General features: G+C 40.0%; 2 protein-coding genes across 6 annotated transcripts in view; one reads left to right on the top strand and one right to left on the bottom strand.

Moving 5' to 3' along the window:
* The first annotated feature begins 42 nt into the window (after nt 1-42).
* On the top strand, nt 43-2,604 carry upp2 (uridine phosphorylase 2). Its single transcript, XM_034886583.1, has 7 exons — nt 43-310; nt 470-584; nt 682-840; nt 978-1,092; nt 1,231-1,440; nt 1,551-1,697; nt 1,843-2,604. Exons 1-7 carry the CDS (start codon nt 258-260, stop codon nt 1,983-1,985), a joined length of 942 nt encoding a protein of 313 aa, XP_034742474.1. The 5' UTR covers nt 43-257; the 3' UTR covers nt 1,986-2,604.
* Nucleotides 2,091-22,233, bottom strand: part of LOC117953470 (coiled-coil domain-containing protein 148-like) — a 25,447-nt gene continuing 5,304 nt past the window's right edge. For all 5 annotated transcript variants that reach the window (XM_034886553.1, XM_034886550.1, XM_034886552.1 and 2 more), the window contains 12 exons: nt 21,632-21,735; nt 19,250-19,341; nt 18,980-19,131; nt 18,474-18,569; nt 18,122-18,303; nt 17,544-17,682; nt 14,635-14,841; nt 7,377-7,517; nt 6,555-6,673; nt 4,514-4,631; nt 4,206-4,340; nt 2,091-3,640 (listed from right to left, as the gene is read on the bottom strand). In XM_034886553.1, coding sequence (XP_034742444.1) covers nt 3,497-3,640; nt 4,206-4,340; nt 4,514-4,631; nt 6,555-6,673; nt 7,377-7,517; nt 14,635-14,841; nt 17,544-17,682; nt 18,122-18,303; nt 18,474-18,569; nt 18,980-19,131; nt 19,250-19,341; nt 21,632-21,735 — 1,629 coding nt within the window. In that variant the 3' untranslated portion in view covers nt 2,091-3,496. The remainder of the gene's footprint in view (nt 3,641-4,205; nt 4,341-4,513; nt 4,632-6,554; nt 6,674-7,376; nt 7,518-14,634; nt 14,842-17,543; nt 17,683-18,121; nt 18,304-18,473; nt 18,570-18,979; nt 19,132-19,249; nt 19,342-21,631; nt 21,736-22,233) is intronic.

The following is a 22,233-nucleotide window of genomic DNA, read 5'->3' as shown; positions in this document are numbered from 1 at the left end:
GCTTCAGATGGTTTTCTTTTTAAAGGTGAGCTGGCTCTGTTTGTTTAGGGCTGGTGGATGTTTTTATAGGAGCGAGGACAGGTGCTACTCCTCTCTCTGGAACCAATCAGTAGCAGGGCCACAGGTTAAAGCTATATCAGCTCTGCAGTCTGACGGATCTCTTATTTAGAAACAGCTGCATCGAGTATTTGGAGGTTTTACCGAAGAACAACTTTTGAAGACATTTTATACTTCATTTTAAAGCGTCTCCTTCAGTCATGGCACTGCTTTTACTTAACCATTTGGGGAATGACCAGAATGAGTATATCAAGTAAGTATTCAAGAATATAAATTACGTTTGTAATTGACGATTTCTTCTTTTTGCTATTCAAAATCCAATGTGACTGTGTTTGCTTATCCATTCAGAGCACTTAGGATGTAATTGAGTGATCTGTCCCTTTATCAATGAGCTGTACTATGTTGCTTGTAGACAACACGTCCAAGTGAAAAATCCTTACTTGGACTCCATGGAGGAGGATATTCTCTACCATTTCAGCTTGAGCACCAAGACTCACAACCTCCCAGAAATGTTTGGAGATATTAAGGTTTGTGAAATGCTAATACAAAAAAATAATAATTTGGGGTTTAGAATTTCAAAAGCCACAAAACAGAATTCATTAGTCGTCTCACTATTTCCTATAGTTTGTGTGTGTTGGAGGCAGCGCAAATCGTATGAAGGCTTTCGCCCAGTTTATCCACCAAGAGCTGCAACTGCCTGGAAACCCAGAGGAAGTCAGAGATATCTGTGAGGGAACTGATCGCTACTGTATGTATAAAGTAGGACCAGTGCTTTCTTTAAGTGTAAGTACTACAGAACGATGACATATACTGTTCTAGTAGGCTTTATTTATACTGACTGGAGCTACACATATTGCATTGCTGGTTTAATAATCACAGTTTTCAAAGTAATGCCTATCCTGATCTTGTGTCCATCACAGCACGGCATGGGCGTCCCTTCCATCTCCATCATGCTGCATGAGCTCATCAAACTGCTGCACCACGCTCAGTGCAGTGATGTGGTCCTGATTCGCCTTGGTACATCCGGTGGAGTCGGTAAGAACACTGCTTTTTTTTGTTTTTGAAAGTGTTAGAAAACTTATTGAAAGGGTGCTTCCCCCGGACTACTACTTTATCCTGGCATTGACTCTAAAACAAAATAGATTTGAAATGTGTGCCTGGTGTCGCCTCTAGGTCTGGCTCCAGGGACGGTGGTGGTCACAAATAAAGCAGTGGACTACTCCTTCCGTCCCCAGTTTGAGCAGGTGGTTTTGGGTAAAGTCATTACCAGGAGCACTGAGCTGGACGAGGGAGTGGCCAATGAGCTTCTGCAGTGCTCTGCCGAGCTTAAAAGGTTTCCTACGATGATTGGAAACACCATGTGCACCCATGACTTCTATGAAGGTATAAACCGCATCACATGCCAAGGTTGTTTCTGATCATATTTGTACATCAATCAACATGTCAAAACTATTGGTCAAGTAGTGACAAATGCTGTGCCTGTGTCTCTCTAGGTCAAGGCCGACTCGATGGCGCTCTTTGCTCCTTCTCTCATGAAGAAAAACTAGAGTATCTGAGGAAAGCTTATGAGGCCGGAGTGAGGAATATTGAAATGGAGTCCACTGTATTTGCTGCTATGTGCCGTGTCTGTGGCGTTAAAGGTATAGTTTAAAAATGTAGAACATTCTGTACAGGAGCACATCTTATTGATGGCTTTGAAAATACAATCTTGCTTTTACAACACCTCTACTACTAGACCTACTTTGATGTGTACGGTGTGACTGATGATCTAATTTCTCTCTCCAGCGGCTGTGGTCTGTGTTGCATTGCTGAACCGCTTTGAGGGAGACCAGATCACCTCCCCCCATGATGTTCTGGTGGAGTATCAACAGAGACCCCAAGTCCTGGTGTCCCACTTCATCAAGAAACGCCTGGGACATATTGTCTGAGACCCCTACATCTCCCATCCTATCCCAGCCTCAGACTCTCAAGTGTGTATATAGCTGATATATGGATATGTATATATACTGTACTTAACATGTTAATATGTGGGATAGACACTTATTTAAAACATTGTTAAAATGTTTAAGATTTCAGTGATGAAGCTAAAATATTAAGTATGTTGCATATGTACTGTATATGTTAGTATGTACAGTATTGTATCTTTTAATATTTAACACTGTTATTTATGTAAGGTAATATTAATTTTCTAAAGATAGTTTAACTGTATGTTGATTTTAATATTTGACTTACACTTACAAAAATTGTTGGGTTTATTAGCAAGTTGCTAAAATGATCATTGTAGGTTTGCAATCTATCAGCCGCCTCTAGTTATGAAGGTTTTTCCTCCTAAATGCTTGTTATATGGGAAGTATTAGTCCTTAATGATTTCCCTCATGATACAAGAAGATGAAGTGGGCCTTCCTACAATATATTTCAGTGATGAATGTGTTATCAAATGACTACAGGCACACATTACATTTAGTTGCTACTGCCACACAAGCGTGTTTATATACTTCCTGAAAGTAACATAAGCGGTCAATAAATATTGATAAATGTGTGAGGTGATTTGTTTGAGGTACATGTATATCATATCCCAGTGATACTGTACGACACTGTATATCTCATTAGATGCTGTAGAATACATAACAATATCAATAAAAGTCAATAATAGCAATTGCATTGGGTCACTTGGTGGTCAATACTGTAGGTACTGTATTTCAGTTGACTTTGTGAGCACAGCAGCTGTTGTTCCAAACGGTGTGATCTGTCCAATGATTCTTACATTTGCAGCTTATACAAATGTATTATTTCCATTTAGTAATATTGGTATCTTCCACCTTCCAGCAGACTACTTGGCTGCTATCAAGGAATTGATGCCACTTAATTTCCTTTAGCTAAACTTTCAAAAATCAAATCAATTCTATAAAGCAGGGATCTAGAACTACTAATTCATACCCTCATATTTTTACACCTAGACTATGCTCTGCAATGCTCTTTTACCTTTCACCAGGTTGACTATATCCAGCTCTATATCACATACCAAACCAACTCTTTAATCCATTCACGGGCCTCATAAAGTAAAGAATAGACTTCAAGATACTGCTTATCACATTCAGTGCCCTTCATTGTCTTGCACCTTCATTCATTTCTGAACTCTTTACCACCGCTGGGTCACTGAGATCCTTTAACCAAGGTCTCTTATTCATAGCCTACTCCCTCCTCAAATCCAAGGATGACTGCGCTTTTGCCATTAGGGTCTTTTCTGTTTATAGCTGTATATGTATGAGTCTTGTTTTTCTGCATCTGTATCCTATGAAGCACTTACTTTTAAAAGGTGATGTGTTAATAAAACAATGCTTGCTTACATACTTCCTGATTAATTTATTCACATTCAATATAACGCTCAATACCAAAACAAGATTTGGACTTTATAATGTGATCCCAAACAAGCCCCAGGTCAGAATTTGAGGGTAGATTTGGTATCTCTTCTCGGTGGTTTAACAGGTGTGATAACAGACAGGACCTCTTTGGCATACTGACTGTGGTGCAGACCAGCCTCCCGCAGAGCCCGCTCAACTCGCACTCTTGGATCAGACACAATCTAGGAAACAGAAAATCCACAGTAAATAATATATATATCCAGCTGTTTCCCACTAGATCACACTCACTATGTTACCAGTTTGTTTTTGTCGGTATGCATTCAATACTTGAAACAAGAGTATTCACTAATCCTTCACAGTGTTGGTGTGAAGGAGAAGATTTGCACACTTTTACAATCATTATTCATTGCCTGTGTTGCCTGTGTAATGACAAAACCACAGACACACACACAAACAAACTACTGGACACTGATTGACGAGGTGGCCTTGAGATATAAGCTGTGTAGTCTCTCTCTTGAGTGGTCAGCCAACTATCTTGCATAACTGTCCTGCACTGCATGGGTCACTGGCAGGGGTGGACTGGTAGTTAGTCTGTCTTTCAATTTAGTTGTTGCATTGGTCAGTCTCACCCAAGATGAAACAAAAGATTCTGTAAAAGGCTGAATGTCATCAAGGAAACTGGGGAAAGTGGCCTTGTGGGTTTACAATATGTAAAGCACAGGTAAGGAGCTTGGGGTAAATGAATATGCAGCTGTGAAGCTTATAGTAGATGTTGTTATGTCTCACCTGTGTGTCTGTGTACGTGTTAATACTGAAGAGAGGCCTCTGGAGATCAAACTCCTTCACGTGTACGTGTCGACTCCTCCAAGCCTCTGTGTCTGCCATCATCCTCTCTGGATCTGCCTCTGCCCTTACCCCAACCTAGGATAAATAGAATAATAAAATGTAATTTAGTGAAAACATAACATTTTCTTTTTACTTACCGTTAGATGGCAGTGATCTCAACTCATAAGGATGAGTCTTCCTTGTGGGTCATTTCAAGTGACAGAGGAAATCAGAGTTGTAGAAAGAGTTAAGCGCAGATAATGACCCACCTGGTTTCTGAGATCTTCCAGACGATTCTGTTTCTCTTCCTCTTCTCTCTGCCGCTCAAGCTCCTGCGCCTCTCTCTCCTCCCTTCTGCGCTGCAATACATCTGCCCGAAACTGAACCCTAGAGGGAGCACAGACGTCAGACCTAAACAGCCCCTCTCCTTCCTCTGCCAGCACCACAACCGCCATTACCTATCGCTCCAAACAGCAGGCCTGCAGGCTGTGGAGGGTTTTATGGAGCTGCCAGAGAACAGCCCCATCTCCCATCCTTTGTTTTCATCTATTCCCCAGCCCCCCAATACATCCTATTGTCATTCCTGATTGAGTTCATTCTCACGGCCAATATCACCACCAAAAACTGATATTAATGCAAGTCTCTGTGAGCGTCTGCAAAGAAATGCTAAACAAATCGCATAATATAGGATCCGCCTGAAATGCAAGTGTAACTACACCCAACGGTGAAGTAGTGACGCACTCTGGCAAATACTCTACATCTATGCAGCAAGGTGAGATGTTAAACCATTGCAGGTCTATAAGTTTAAACTGAGTGATATATCAAAACTAGAGCTGGGCAGCGATAAAAAGTTTTAATCGCGATTAATCGCATAATTTCCCCGATTAATCGCGGTTAATCGCAAAATGAAATAATGAATTCAAAAGTAGTGTATTTAGTCAAATTTTTTTTTTTAATGTTCTGCCATATGAACGAAAGTGCCATAAGATTTGTTCTGCAAAAACTGAGCAGCATTTTGTTTATAAAGAAGCAGTTAGATAAAATATTTAGTGTACTTCTCAACTTAAACAATGTATTCATCATGTCCAGAGGTGAATTCCATCTGGTTGGAACGTGTTGCATAAGCGACTCCTTCTTATGTCCACGTTATTCTGTTGTTGCTCTAACTCTGCAGCCCTTGCTGGACTGGGTTTAGAGTGCTGCCCCACAACTTTTCTGCATTTCGAAAGGACACTGTCCAACGCATAATGCACTGCCGTCGTTGTTGCGATTCTCAGACCGATGTCCTCCACAGCCCAAATGGGCCTGAAGTCTGTAGCTATCCACGTCGCTATGGCATTTGTTAGCGTCTCTTGCCTTTGTTTATCTCTACTTACCCCCACGCTGCGTCTAACGTAGTCTGCCGAAGCCTCGCGCCACTGTGTGTTTCGTTAACGTGATAATGACGCGTTAACTTGCCCAGCCCTGATTAAAACCTAAGACTCCAAGTTTTTGATGGCTGCACCATACCATCTGATGGATTCTGTGAGTTTGAACATTGCAACACTGAACACTGCACAAAATGTTTTTGTAATGATGGCAGGTGCGGCAAAAGTAAAATTCCCCCTCAGATATGTTTCTATAGCCTGTAATGTTCAGTGTAATCCAGGAGGTATTTTGACATAAGGGGCTGTATCTCAGTCTTCTTTAGTCTGTCCTTTGGTTGAAGGGATATTCAAGGAATTTAGTACTGTACTTCCATAACGTTGGGTGACTCACAATGGAGTGTTTGAAGTATTTATTGTCAAATTGAAGCAGCAGAGTCCTGACTTTTAGTGTGTGTCAACCTCGAAAAAAACGCCCAATCCTATACTTTCCAAAATGCAACCAATAACTTCTTTTTATCAGTCCCTCTACACCTCCACTTTGTGTTGAAGACCTTTTGTACTCGTAGTCTTAAAGCCCACGCTCAGATCACCTTGATGACATCACCAGGGTAGTTCCGACTTGACAAAGCTTTTGCAGAGCCACAGAGGACATTACACAACTGCTTTCACAGGCTGAGTAGTAGTAGTAGTAGTGCTGGCCATGACGAGTAAATTGAGCTTGATACAGCGGAGTGTCGCGTTAATAATGGATATAAGCTACATTAATACAAAACATAAATATGTAGTTTATCTGTTATTGTAAAAGGTTGTAAGTTCATAAGTGAAAAGGTAAATGCATGTCATGTCATGCTTGTAACATTTAATAATGTATTCTTAGATTTCTGGACCTTTCACCAACTCTTTTCGCATCTCTTTGAAACCTCCCAAAAGGTGCAACATTCACCTCTCTTTATCTCGCCTTGCCTGATCCTCCATGACGCTCCTCAGGTTAGCAAGTCTCTCCTGATCCCTCTGCTCCAGCCTCTCTCTCCTTTTCTGCTGTTTTAAATAAAACTGCCTGACCTGGGGGGGGGAAAACAACATTTTACAAAAAGTAACGACAAAAAAGTTAACAACAGCCGCAAGAGCAATAGTCACACTACAACTAATTTGAGTTCTACAGAACTCTTGGTCTCTGATGGTCATGTCCTATTGATTGTGACAGAGTAGGTATCAGATAAGTGTAATTAGAAAGAATGAGATGATATTTTATTGTCAGTTAGACTATTAAATTATATGGAATCCAATGCAGCCTAAATGCTTTCATTAATCAGAGTGTCTCACACTCTCTCACACACAAACACACACACACACACACATTGTGGAGCTGTTGTACCTGTGAGGACAATAACTAAATTAAGTGATTAGTTATTGTCTTTTTGAGTATTTACCATTTATCGAAACCCCTATAATATAGTTTGGCAATATGGTTTTATTTTATACAGATCTCCTACAAGGATTATGTGTTTTTATTTATCTAATGCAAACAAGTTATTTATATATACAGTGTATGGAGAACGCTTATACAGTGTTTTAATTCAATGATCAGAAGATGTTTTAACAAACCCGTGTAACCCAATTTATCCATGGTAACACATGCATTAGTGAAATCATGCAAATGAAAATGAAATGTGATTGTACACATTCATATGCATAAATGTTGATATTAAGCAAGTGCTGCAAGAAGAAACTGATGCATTCATTGTGATGGTGTGAGGATGTTTACTTGTTCTTTGTGCTGGGATCTGATGGCAGCCTCCTTCTCCTGCTCCCTTTTTAGCCTCATCTCTTCCTCCTCTTGTTGTCTAGCAGCTATAGCTGCCTCCAGCTTTGCCACTTCCTCCTGCTGGGCCCGCCACTGGTGCAGCTAACAAACACACATGCAAATGCAGCAGATATTTGTCTGTTAACAGCTGTCCTGAAAGAATCACTCACAGGGAGACAACCAGCTGAGCCCCACTGCCATTGTGCCAACATGTGGCATAAACTTTGAAGCTTTGAGCTAGTTTAGCCTTTAGTAGCTGTTCCTTTGTTCTCTGAGCCCAGGTTAGCTCAGCTTTGTAACATAGCAACAACATATCTCCAAAATATCACTACAATTTTAATGAACAAAGAAAAGCAACTTGATGACTATGGATTTTCGTCATTATTTAATTGCGTTTTGAAGGGCCTATGAAACTAAGTGTGTGTAAACCTGTTTTAAAATATGGTAATCACCAAACATAGTGATACATTGTCTGACAGAAAATGTACAAATATTTCTGTTGTAAGTGTTCATTTGCTTGCAGAGAAAGCAATCTTCACTCACCTGGAAATCTTAAACAGACGGTCTCTCACACACACAGACACACACACAGTCACACAAACACACACACAGACACACAGACACACACACAATCCAACATTTGCTGGGGGAGTGAGTGACAGGTTCGTTATGCAGCAGCCCCTCTACAGCGTGCTGGGTATTTGAGTGAGGCATTCACACCGGGCAGACAGATTCACAGATCTATCAGCGAAGAGCTTAGGAATCCCCAAAGGAATGAACTGCAAATTATCATGGTCTCACACACATTAGCACCAGCGGTATCATCAAGTCAATCATACTTGATGTCCGCCTGAGAAAAAGCAGCAGGTGTGTGTTTGAGAGAGGACTTTAAATAATCCAGCCTCTAATCCACTCGTAACAGTGTCGAAGCTGGAGATGCAACATGCTTCTTTAAAAATCAACACGTTATCTCATGCAGACATTTAGGGCTCTATTTTACTGAAATTGGGGTCATTATGCAATTTTTGTTACCAGAAAAGCAATCCTTATGACTGATTAATGATGGTGAAAGCATTGTGTCAATGTTTGTCCTGCTACATATGACTGTTTTCCACTGGTCTTGTGATGTCTATTTGTCCTGCTTCTTTTTCCTTTGTACCAGGTGTTAGTATGTAATGTTCACCAGTTGGTGATGATTCCAATATTCCCTTGTTTAATATCATCTTGTAATGGTGAAAGGTGATGATTCCAATAAGTACAAGTGTTGCCCAGAGCAAAGCACCAGAGCAATACAAAACGTCAATAGCACATTCAAGTTTCAAAATCAATTTAAACAATGGCTACTAAACTGCTTTAGTGTGCAGCAGTAGCAGTTGGTGTTATTTTTGGCCTCAGGAAAAAGTACCTGTAGTGTGTAAAAAAAAAAACATATAAAGACATGAGCAATTTTAATGTTATGTTCAATGAATGTTTAGGCTTGAAGTTTAGTAAATACGGCACCAAACTGAAATGTTTTTCTATTCAGCACATATAAGTGGTTTAAACACATTTTAAAATATCCATATTTTGGGGTGTCCTAGGGCCTAAAGCCTAAAGCCTAAAGCCTAGCGCTCCAATGTTTAAGCCCTGGTTGGAGTCCAGCTGGGAGCCTTTGTTGCATATCCATCCCTGTCTCTTTCCTTTGTTTCCTCTGAAAATGAAATTAAAGAAGCTTTGTTTTTGCTTTGTTTTTAAAATACAAAAAAAACAAGCTCACATAATTAAACCATCTATCAAACTCCAGCCTGCCCCAGATGAGATGTTTGAGGCTTGGAACCTTGACAGATGAGGTGTGTGAACAACCTGGTGGTTAAGTCTGTAAAGCAAATCATTTGAGACATACAAACCAAAGCAAAAGTTACAGACTGAGGCAAAGACTAGCAAATGTTACAGACTAACTAATGCAAAAGTCTAAAGTTCTATTGCAGTGGCCATAGAACAACCTGAAATGTATCTTTATAGCTTGTGAACACTGTATGAGCTGCAGTAGCTGTGAATGTATTTTGGATTTCTCTCTTGTTTAGACAGAGATGAAAAGTCATTTCAGGGAGCACAAAGATAATGAAATGATCATTATGTACAGTCTATGGTAAATTGTCAATGGAATCTCATTTTCTGTGAATTCAAAAGGAAACGGAACACCATCCATTTTATGGCTGCACAAAAACAACTGCAGAGATGTCAGAATAACAAAAGACTGATAGCCTTTTTATCTGCAAACTGCAGCCCGCTCCAAACCTTTGTTAAAATAACTGTACAGTTATCTTGATGTCTTCTGTCTGTCTGTTCAGCTGTCATAACTTTCCATTGCAGGTCATTTAATGACAAATTTAAGCTATACTATAGCAGATGAGTGAAACAAATTAGGTATGGGCGTGTGCTTATCTTGAACCAATATCATTGCTGTGAATTAGAGCAGCAAACTGGAGAAAATGAGCGATGTATTTATAAGAACAGCACCACTCCTCCATATGTGGCACCGCTCTACTGTGTGACATTAATGGCACGTGAGATTTACTAAATCTTCAAAAGGGACAAGAGCTAATGTCAGTTAAGAGATGAGAAAAATGAAACTGTGCAATTATCTTTGCATTTCCACAGTTGGCAGAATAAGAATTTTCCTCAAGTCCATAACCGGAACATTACTTTGCAGAAGAAAATTATACATATTCGAGCAATTACCTCCTCAGAGTTGTCACTTGAAACACTGTGCAGCCCACGCACTGTCTCAACTACTGAGACTCTACCGTGTCCACTCGACCCCCAGAAGATGAAGAGTTGTACTTGTTAGTCACTAACACTTAGTGACATGGGAACTGCTAACAAAGAGTGTCCAGACAATACACTGATTCCTGCAGGAAGGCTACTCAGATCACCCCGGAATACGTTCATCTGTAACAGTGCTGTTATAGAATAGTATGGTATATTATACTATAGTATATTATACCATAGTATAGTATAGTATAGCATAGCATAGTATAGTATAGTATAATATAGTGTGTACTTTGTATATTGCAAATTCCTGTGGAGAACAGGAAATAAAAAATGAGATTTTTCAATAAAAGAAAGCCTCCTGTCTCATAAAAATCTTTCTTCTTTCCATTGTTGTGTTGCTTGTCCTATTGGGCTGCTCATCCCTTTCCCACCTGAGCATGTTGCAATAATCTGTCATCCTGCCAGGCTTTATTTACTAATGTGGAGAACACAATCGCTCATCAAAGATGCCCGGGAGTGAGATGTAAGTGGGAGGCAAAATGAAAGCAAGGACAGTATAAAAGGCTTGAATGAACAGTAACACTTACATCAATGCCAGGTACTTACAGCAGCCAGAAGACTACAGAACAAACAGCTGATGATTTGAGAAGAAGAGTCTGTCTGTCAGTGATAAATTAGAATTAATATCTCAAGCATTAAAATTAGTTATCTTATCGTTCATTTCATTTTACTTTTTAAAATCCACACATTACAATTATGATTCTGTACATCACATCTGGAGCTCGTTTTGAAATGGAACAACAGTTTTTTGCTCAGTAATGTCATCTGTGTCCAGACACATGAATCCAGCCAGCCATCTTTGCATGGCCATCTGTGTTTCTCTGGAAGAAGCTGTGGTCTGTGTGACAGCCTTGCCCTTTCCAAAACAGAAGGGTACAAGCTCACTTTGAAATCAATTACCCTGGATTTCCTCCCACTGCATGTCCCTCAGAAGAGAGCTGGCAGCACACAGCCTTCAGAAGAGGTCAGAACCAGACCAACACTGACCAAAAATTGTCCAAAATAGGCTCTCATCTGAACCCATGGAGCTGTTGCAAGAGGGTATCTCTAAGATGAGTTTATTTAGCACCACATTCTAGACCAGTGGTTCCAAACCTTTTTTGTCTAACACACCAGCCCCATCAGATCAACTGAAGTACCCCTTCACTGGCACAATTATATAGATTATGAAATAATTAAAAGTTGAATGTATCAGTTATATAAAAGTGAGAAGCCTATGGTTCCTTTGTTTTCTTTATATAACCAAATTACAACATTATTAAGCTAATTGAACTGTTTTTTCATTACTTTTAGCTAACTATATTTGTAACTGTTTATCCATTACTTTAAGCTAACTATTTTGAACGTTTCACGATAAGTCATACATTACTTCGATGGCTAACTAATATTTACAGTAGATACAGTATGTACAGTATATATGTATATATGTAACTAGTTAATTAGTTATATATACATATATATTTGTACTTATATAACTAATGAACTAGTTGATTTGAACTGGTTATTAATTACTTTTATTTAACTATGTACATTGTTCATCCATACCTTTACCAATCACTACTCATTACATTTAGCTAACTACTTCAAGTGTTTATCCATTACTTTAGCTACCTAGTTCATTTGAACTGTTCATTAATTTTATTTAACTACATAAATTCTTTAACCACATTTAGCTATTACTATTTAGCTACTAGTTACTATATATCTACTAATAACCTTCAGCAAACAATTTGTTTAAAAAAAAAATCTTTTTATCCAATCATTTTAGGTGCCAAATCAACTGTTAACTAGTAGTTGATTCTGATTCAACTACATGAACTGCTTATCTATTTAATCATTATAATGTAGTTTACTATTTCAACTGTAAATCCGTCACGTTAAGCTGTTTTAACGCTTTCACACTTACTGTTTCTACTTCTCTGCTCACTTGCTCACTGGTTTTCCCAAACTCTCAATTGCAACAGAACAGGTGATGTTACAACTGACTCAGGTGGGCAGCTTACTGAGCCACACCATAATCACACCAATTGGTAATGCTATTTGGCTGTTTATTTTCCTCCCTAGCACAAATATGAGGGTATATTTTCAATAAAATCACACTAAAAATGTTTTCTTCAGTTGCGTTAAGTTAAATAGTTGCGTTTTCTAAATAACCCCTGGCAAGTGCAGAAATGTCCCATGGAATACAAAATACACCATGCAGAAAACAACTGAGCATCAACTGCTCTTAAATGAAGGCTCGTGATGGTGACCATGAAAGAAGTGGCCTGCCAGCTGTATTGCACCAGCCTTTAAAGAACACATAGTAAAATAGAAATGACATTTAGAGTAGAAATGGAGTCGATCTCAAGAGATGTGAATGACTCAGAGTTGGGAGAGTTGCTTGGGTCAGAGGTAGCAGCTGCAGAAAACAAAGCGTTAAAGAAGCAAATGCAACAGGAGGAGAATCCATCTTGTCTTAACGCTGTGTCGCTGTGCTGGGATGATAAGGGCAGTGGAAAAAAAGATTGGATGCAAACTATGGACTCCAATACGTGCACATGTACTAAAAAAACTAAAATCCTGGATGTGGAAAAGTCATGGGAATGAAAATGCCTGGTTGATTTTATTTTTCATGTTGTTTCAGAGACCCATAAAAACAAAACTCAGAAATGTGTTGCTATAGTCAGAGGCGTGTAGTTTATGTTCTGCTGCAGATTTACCTATACTGAAAGTCAAAGGTCCTTGTTGTTCAAACACTGCAGTAAAAATTAGCTTAAATGTACAAACTGCTGTCTTGAATAACATATTACACCATTTATTTTTAACGTGTAACGTCTGCAATCTGCAAGCTGTTGATTGTCTGAGCATTTGAATTCCAAGAGTTATAACATGCAGCAGCACAAGTTAAAGTAGACTTTCACTGTGGGAAAACACACTACAATTTATGTTTTTACATAGTTACTTATAGCTACACGGAAATTATACAAATCATATATTTTTTAAGACAGGGGTTACTGGCCAAGCTGATCTTTCATTGTGAGAACATTTGAACATTCAAGAAAACAAAACTCAATTTTTACTATATACACTCAAGCAACATGCCCTTTACTATCTTCTCCCTTGTGCCTAGCTTGCAGCTGTGCATGTGTAGTAGAGTAATGCCACTTGAGAGTGCACGTACTTGAGTATGGCACATGTCTCCTTGAAGATTAGGCAGAAACATTCATATATAAAAACTAAAATCAGTTGTCAAGCTCTTCCAATCCAACCTTTGTTTTAGGTTTAGAGAGAGATTTTGGTGCCAGGCATCAGGTATGCTGTGGTAAATAAGAGCGCTATTGTTTACAAGTTGCACAGTAAGGCGCAGCTTGTGAATTAAAGAGACAATTTGGCGGGCTTGCTAGAAAATTAAATAATAACAATAAAATAAGACAGGAGGGAAATGGGGGGGAAATGTACAGTAAGTGTGACACAGATGTGATTCCTATCATATAACAGATATTGTGTTCCTATGTCTAAACATGGGCGCCTCAGAGAATTAGGCTTGTTAGTGTGTTAGTTCGCACTCAACTTGACCTGCCATACATGTTCTTGCCATACAGTGGAATTTGTGGTTAATGGGATGGTATAACCGCAGAGTGAGCACATGTAAAATCCACAGGAAGCAAACACAGGACCCTGTTCTTGCAAACATGGCAAAAAACTAAACCATTGTGCTTCCCCGTCTGGTGATGTGTCCTAGACTCAGTGATGATGGCCCACAAAAACAATACCTCCGTAGTTTAGTGACTCATTATATAATCAGCCACAGGACACCAGCACTATGGCAGGCAATCTAAGAAAATTCAATTTGTCCAGCAAAAACATGGATTTGTTCACATGAGTAACTTGTTTGTTGTGTGAATGTGAACCAGTACCCCTCAGATACAGAAACATCATGTTTGCAAGACCATCCTTGTTAGCTTGTTTGCATTCACAGCCCATCCCAAGTGGCAGCCTGGCGTAATATGCAGCCACGTCAGCAGATATACTGTATGCAAGAAGCCAGTCAGACACTACTGTCTGTCTGTTCCCTCACAACTATCCCATTTACACGTGACGGTTGGAAAAGGATAGAGGAAAGGATATAAGGATGTTAAAGATATACTAGAAATCAGCTGAGTTATGTCCACTCCAACAGTAGATGTGAGTGACTGTGCCTTATAAATAAGAATGTCAGGGAAATAGACCCCAGACAGCTCATGCTGGGTAAGCTGCAGACGTATACCATTAAAATTATACATTCGCATGATGCTGGGATTACAAATGGGTTGCAGGCACAAAACTGTAGCATAATTACTAACATAAAAACTGCTGTCCAATAAAGATGGAAATGTTCTTGAAATGTGACAGCTCCTGGTGTTAAGGTATACCAGACACTAACCTTCTCTCTGAGATCCGAGCAGATGTTCTGCTGGTGCTGGCGGCCTCTGTGGAGCTCCAGCTCCTCCTGGTGGGCATGTCTCGCCTCCTGCAGGGTGACCAGGGCTCTGGCCTGCAGCTCTTCCTGGTCCCGCTGACACTGCTTGGTCACCACGTCTAGCTGTGCCTGGGTGAAGCGCTGCCAGTCCCACACACGTTCATGCTCCATCTGGAAGAACAACATGGACAGAGAAGTTAGTGTTTGCACATGGGATGGGGCGACTCAAAGGCATTACTGAATGTCTTAGTTGGACAAGTTGATTAGTTGTTCTAAGCAATGAAAACCATCACCTAAGACAAAAATTTAAAGATCAATATGAAGGAAACGGTGTGCAAGGTCTAAGTACTGCGGCCCAAAACACAACACTGCTGTGTTGTACATAGTCGTGCAAAACTGATCACACACAAAGAGAAATCCACAAAACCCCTACATGTTATACTGTCCATAATAATTGCAGCAGAACCATAGGGAAAACTCTGTGTCACATCTGGTTGTGCTGGTGTATAAAATTCCCCCTCTCTCTTGGTTTTGAAACGTCCTGAAGGAAAATGGTTCCTTTCTGGGTGAGGGCTATTCATCATTGTGTCATCACTCACAGAGGCTGCATCACTTGGCTGCTTCATTGGAACAGAGGGAATGATATTCATCTTTGGGCTAATAGCGGCTTACTGACGGTGGGAAGGAATTAGACGGCTGACTGGTTTTATTGAAAATGAGTGATCTGACAGACCTGCCAACGGAACAGAAGTGCCAGAGGCATTCAAGCAAATCCTGTTTATTAATGTGCAACTTTAGAACTTAAGAAAGATCCGCCCTTAGTTCTTAACTTTTTATGGTCCTCTACTTCACTATCCTTGTCTTCCTTGTGTTGTTGTGAGTGAGCATGAACACAGTATGTGTATACATACATGCTTGTGTTCACACATGCACTTTAGCCAAAAAAATCGGATACAGCATGTATGGCTAACCATCCACTGCACTGTGTCTGCAGTGCACACTTCAAGTGGCACAACATTTAGTTTTGCTGCTGCATCCACACTCCCTCTGCAGAATGCTGTCTCCTTGAGGACTCAGTCACACAAAGAAGAAAATAAACCTGGCTGCCCAGATACACTCAGAAAAGGTAAGAAGTATGAATTATTTCCACTATAGCCAAAGAAACATCATGAGGGCATTCCTAAAAGTCATTATAGACAACAAAAAGCCCCATCCAGCAGAGGGAGATGTCCTCTCTAAGCTAGCTAGAGCACCAGCATCTGATATTGAAACTGAGAGACAAGTTCAACTTAAGGTCAGCAAAAGGAATACAGAAACTATGTCCACAAACTTCAATATCCAGTCTAAAGAGGCTTTTTGCTGAGATGATGATGAGTGATATGTAGTTGGATGCAGTAGCAGCAACGTAAAATTCCTAAAACATCCCTCAAACTATTCTTCTTAATCTTCCCTGCTAAAATGGGAGAATGTTCTAAACAGCAGATACCGCAAGCAATTGAAGAAAATATGGGAGCTGATTTATCACCAAGGCTCTTACATTGTTAAACTGCACAAACCCTTTAACTGTGGTAATATGTCACACCTGCTATGAAACAGAGCTGCTGTATCTTGCATTAGAATTTAAAGAAGACAAAAGAAGCAACAGGAAATAATGCTATCATCCTGAAACGATTGCACACAGATATAACTAAATGGCAGGTAAGCAAAATATTAATGCTCAAACTGGAGCAGTCTTCAACACTGAGGTAAAAAAACTAAACAAATTAAAAGCTTAGAGCTAAGACTCTGTTGTAACAAAGTAATTAACGAGCTAACTATAGAATTTCCAATTGACCCATATGTCTGCAAGAGCAATGGGAATTATTTTTCCCACAACAAATACAAGGAAAACATCTGCCCAAAGAAACTGCTGCTAAAAAGACAGGATTCATTTTTAATGGAGCCAAACATGTACAAGCTCAACTGGGTTCAACTGGGAGACCATCCTTTAAACTTACTAAATATTCTAATCAATGTCATAGATGTTCACTTAAGATACAGAAAATGCCAAGAAAGCCTTTTACACTGACATTAGAATAGCCTATATAGGCACTTAATCAGTGGGGTTTCAGCAATCAATCTATAATTCACACTGATTACCCACTGCACGCAAACCATCTTAATTATGACTAATAGCTGAATTAGGTGAAGTTAGCACCACAGCAACTCTGGGTCTGTTGAGAAAGACTGTTGAGAAAGCTCTCCTTCTTGCAGCCCCCCCCCCCCCCCCCCCCCCCCCCCCCCCTACCCAAAACAAAAAAAGAAAGAATGATTACAGCTAAATGCAGCACTCAGCTGGAACTGATATGAGGACAGGTCTCTTGTTGCGAGTAAGAGAGGAGAGCACGCGCCTGGCGGTTGTCATGGTGACGCTTGACAGTGGTGCAAGCAAGTCGGCCACTGTGGGTGACATGGCACATCCGGCAGCGTGCTGGGCGGCTTATTGTCCAGTCTTATCTGTGAGTCTCTCTGCTCCGTTCAGGCTATTGAGCTACATTGATCAGGGAGTCTGGGACTCACAGTGCAGGGATGCTTCAGACTGGGGAAGGTACTTACATTTTTAGATGGGTGTGAGTAGAAGTGCATCAAGATAGAGTGTGTGTGTGTCCATCAAAGTGTGTGTGTGTGTGTGTGTGTGTGTGTGTGTGTGTGTGTTTGTGTGTGTCTTCAGGTGTGTGAATGCATTGTACACAGCACTGCATGTACAATGTCCAAAACCAAAACAGACCAGTGTGTGCATGCATGTGTATTTTACTGTACATGCACCAAATCTTCTCTATTTTAGTAGGCAACTAAATCAATTTTCTTTTTTTTCAAAAGGTAAAAGTACTGACCAGCTCTTGTCTAGTTGTCTCAGGGAAGAGTCTTTGCAACATGTCCATGAAGAGTGCTCTGTGGTTGGGTATGTCATGAGTGTACTGAGACAAAGTGAACTGGAAGCATTGGTGGTCATCTGCACACCAACCACAGAACCTGAAACAGATTCCAGCCCAGAAAAGATATATTATCATAAAGGAAAATAAATAATACTGTTAAACTATGTACATCTTCATTTGTTTCACTTCATTTCCAAGGCATACATATTAATAAATTGCACCCTACTCATAGAAGCAAACAGTGTGATATAGCGGCCATATAGAAAATTGGGAGACATTGATATAATCAACCTCCTGACGAGAAAGACTTGTCTATTTCAACAGCTTGCTTCTGGGAGTGAAATGACTTGCTTCTTTCATCTTGATCTGCCCAGATAGATTTGAGCTACTTTATTAATCTTGATCCTGATACTATCAAGGTTGCAGCATTCCATTTTAGCTGCCAAATTGCTAGAATGTTCTCATTCAATCGATATGTAAGAATTTAGAATAAGAAGAAGAAGCCAGGCTTAATTGTCAGTTGTCCTAAAGCCTACCTGTCGATTCTCTGCAGTTGATCTTGCAGACTTTGCAGCCTGCTCTGGTAGCATTCTGACAGGGAGTGGAAGGCCTGGATCAGGGAGGCCTTCAGCTCTGGGTAAGGGCAATCTGAGTCCAAAACCAACTCTGGAATGTATTCTACGTTTACCAGATTATCTGAAGTACTCATGAGATATTTCTGCAGGGGACAATATGACATCTTTGAAGATACAGTTTGAACTGTTTAGACGATGTTTTTATGATTTGCTTTGGAGACACACTGTAGCGATCACTACTTAAATTCAAGTGTAAGCTATAATACAGACTGGAAATTGGTGTTTTGCTGAAGGAGATCTAGAACCAACATACCTCTAAGCAAAGTCCAATGATCTCCCCCTCCAAGGCCAGGTACTCTGCATGAAGTTTTGTAGTTATGTCATCTTGCTGGTCCTTCACAAAGTTTATCTGGTGATTCAAGGATAACAAAAACATCAATTAAGTAACTGCTTATTTCCCAAGATGAAAACATCTAGATGTTTGGATGTATAAATAGTGTATGGTGTCAAAATAATTCACAATCTCTCTTCACAAAGAGATCATTGTGTGAACAAACAGGAGAGTTTAAAGTTCTGTTGGTTATGCAGGACAGACTGTTTTGGTACCTGCAGAGAGTGAGCGCAGTCAAGATATTGAGTGTACTAACGGGATAAAATACTCCACATGAGCTGTAATGTGCAAGTATTCTTAAAAGCTGAACCATTTTTTTTTTAACCAGGTTTAAACAACTTCTGCTAGCTTTGTACAAATAGAGCTCCTTTATCAAAGTCACTGTAAATATCAAGACATGTCTGTTTGATGTCACTTAGATACAGTACCTGTTGTATTACTTGTTCCCAGTTTGATCGATGAGCAGTGAGCTGCTGGTGTTGTACTTCACTCAGTCTGAAGCACAGGTCATCCTTGAGCTGATAAACAGGCTCCACCGTTGCTATCCTGAATGCCTCCCGCTCCCTCTTTAGGAGCAGCCCTATACCCCAAAACAGACATACAAGGAGGACACATAGTGGTATAATTATTTTAAACAACAGGGATTGAAGGAGGGACAGTCACCAATGCTTTATTTGAAAATGGTTAGTCTTGTTTACCATATTCTTGAAGCAAGAAGATGGCAGTATCTGTTCTACTATTTGGTTTGATCTGCTCTAGAAAGTCATGGATGTCATTCTCCGCCTTCTCCCTGTTTCATGAGAAAATGAGGAAGCTGTGTAAATACCACCACATTAGTTAATTTAGCCACCAATTAACAATAACATTATTCAACATTATATAACTTGAAAAGCCAACAAGATGGATTTGGTTCAAATGTTTGCTGGGGGGGCGGGAAAGAGCACAAAATTCTAGGGCACATGAAAAGCAAATATTAGCAAGGAATATTGCTAAGTTAACAAATTAGGCTCCAATACCTACTATAACAACATCAATTATGCACAATAACACAGCTTTGAGTTGACCTATCTCCTTATTGAATACATAAAACCAGTGGTGGAAGAAATACAAGTAAATGTTTATAAATGTTAGCATTAAAATATATTAAAATAAAATATACTTAAAGAGGCTCAAAGGAATGTTGGGTGACGTTACTTCTCGTTGACGTTCAAATTATTTTCAAACTAAACAAAACTAGCGCTCTCCTCCCTCCTCCTCATCCCGTCCCCTCCCCCTCCCTTCTGTGCTTCGCCCGCACTAACCCCCCCCCCCCCCCCCCAACCCCCAAATCCTTCTTGTCGGTTATTGGCTGGAACGCTGGAACACTGTTTGTGTATGCTTTGTGGTGCAGGTGGGCACAGTTTGTTTTTGTTGCTGTTTATAGACCCTGGGCTGTCTAGAACACTTTTAAACTGTGCCCACATGCACCACAAAGCATACACAAACAGTCCTCCAGCGTTCCAGCCAATAACCGACAAGAAGGATTTGGGGGTGGGGGTGTGGGTTGGGGGGGGGTTAGTGCATGAAAGCACAGAAGGAAGGGGGAGGGCACGGGATAAGGAGGAGGGAGGGGCGAGTTTGTTTCACTTTGTTTGAAAATACTTCAACAAGTGTTACGCCAACAATACAGCAACAAGAAGTAATGTCACCCAACATCGCTTAGAGCACCTTTAAGTACCAAAATTAAAAGCACTCATTATGCAAGTTGTCCCATTACAGAATAATATATATATAATTAATAAATAAAAATGATTGATGCATCAACGTGTGAGCGTCACTGTAATGTTGCAGCTGGAAAACTCCAACATCTCTCCATTTAGTGCATGTATAGGTACTGAGCATGTGTGTGTAATTAAGGCCTTTGTGCAATGTGTGTAAAAACAACAGAGTCTAAATTGTAATTTTCCCTTGTGGGACTAATAACGGATACATTATTATTATTATTATTATTATTATTATTATTACTGTTATTAAGGTGGGCCTTTTGTTTGTTTTTTAAGATTATATTTGGGGCATTTTCGACCTTTTCTTTTCACAGGACAGCTGAAGACATAAAAGGGGAGAGAAAAAGGGGCAATGACATGCAGCAAAGGGCCGCAGGTCGGAGTGGAAACCGGGCCTGCTGCGATGAGGAATAAACCTCTACATATGGGCGCCTGCTCTACCAACTGGCCTATCTGGGCGCCCAAGGTGGGGCTAATTTTAACACTTGATTCACTGCTTGGGAGTATATTTTGTATCAATAATCTGAATCTTTAAACTATCTAGTGACTAAACATGTGAGATAAATGTAGTAAAGTTGAAGTATAAAGTAGCATTAAATTGAATAACACAAATAAAGCACTAGTGCCTCAAAATAGTGCTTACTTAAATGCATGTATTTAGATACTTTACACCATTACGTACTACTGCCATGATTTAAGAGATTTAAAAAAAAGGAAGTAACCATAGAGACATACTTGCCTATTTTACCATTTGACAAGGTGGCTTTTGAATCCCATGGTATTTTAAATACATATATGCTTAGAGAGTTGCAAGCTGTGGCACATCTTTATGACTAGGCTCATTACTGAGGTTCTTGCTTGTGTACATCATTAACCTTGGGTGGCTCAGACACAGTCATTACGCAGCCAAACAAGCTGCACCCCAGAGCTAGCGCTGCCCTTCTCACTTCACAAGGCATGACACCGCTGGGGCCCCACACACTTCTGCCTCAGCTCACGAGGGAGTGTTTCTCCACTCAGTATACTGCACTGTCCCCGCACAGCTCAAACCCTCCACTTCTTCCTGTTTCTCACCCTTTGTTCAATGTCATCATCACTGCATGAATCAGCTTAAATCTTCCTCCTCTTCTCTTCTTGTTTTCTCCCTCATACATTTTTCTCTTTGGGCTTACTATTGTCCCCCCTCTTTACACCCTATTTTTTCATGCAGGGTCCTGTCTGGGTTCAATGGAGCTTAAGTAGAACGGTTGTGTGGTGTAATAGCAGATCTAGAAAACTGCAGCAGATAATGACAGGGAGTAATAGGGGGGCTCTTACTCAGCTTTTTGCAGCCTGGGGCACTCTCTGCTCCACACCTGTCTGTGCTGCCGTAACATGGAGCTCTCCTTGGTTGCCTTGGCCGCACAACGAGTCTTCTGAACCTATAAGACACGGGTAAAAACAAACACTGGAACTAGAAAAAGCTCTGAAAAAACTAAATAACCATGTTTTCTTTTAAATACACTTTTGCCATGACATTTATTTCCTCCTACAAATAATTAACTTCATCTGGACAAACCTGGATCTGGATTACTGTCACACATTAATTATCTGGACCATTTTATAACATCGGAAAAGCATAACAAGAATGATGTTGCAAGCATGGTGAAACATAAAATAGGTGATCTTATTTGTATTTTATAAACATGAATAGGTTCCATTCCTCTCTGCACATGAGGGATGTTATTATACAGGCATTTGCTTTAGCATTTATTAGCATTATTGTGTCTGTGAGAGGCTCATAAACTTAGGTAATTCAACCAAAACAGTATCACTGTCAAAGCATGAAAGCAAAATAAACAGCTGCAAATTAAAAATAATCTAATAGAAACACGCGTGTCACGCATGAGGCATGTTGTTAGGAGAAAGGGGGGGGGGGG

The sequence above is a fragment of the Etheostoma cragini genome, chromosome 11 (genome assembly GCF_013103735.1).
Source record: "Etheostoma cragini isolate CJK2018 chromosome 11, CSU_Ecrag_1.0, whole genome shotgun sequence".
Classification (NCBI taxonomy): domain Eukaryota; kingdom Metazoa; phylum Chordata; class Actinopteri; order Perciformes; family Percidae; genus Etheostoma; species Etheostoma cragini.
The sequence above is the reverse complement of the archived record's forward strand: the minus strand, read 5'-3'. Positions and strand labels throughout refer to the sequence as shown.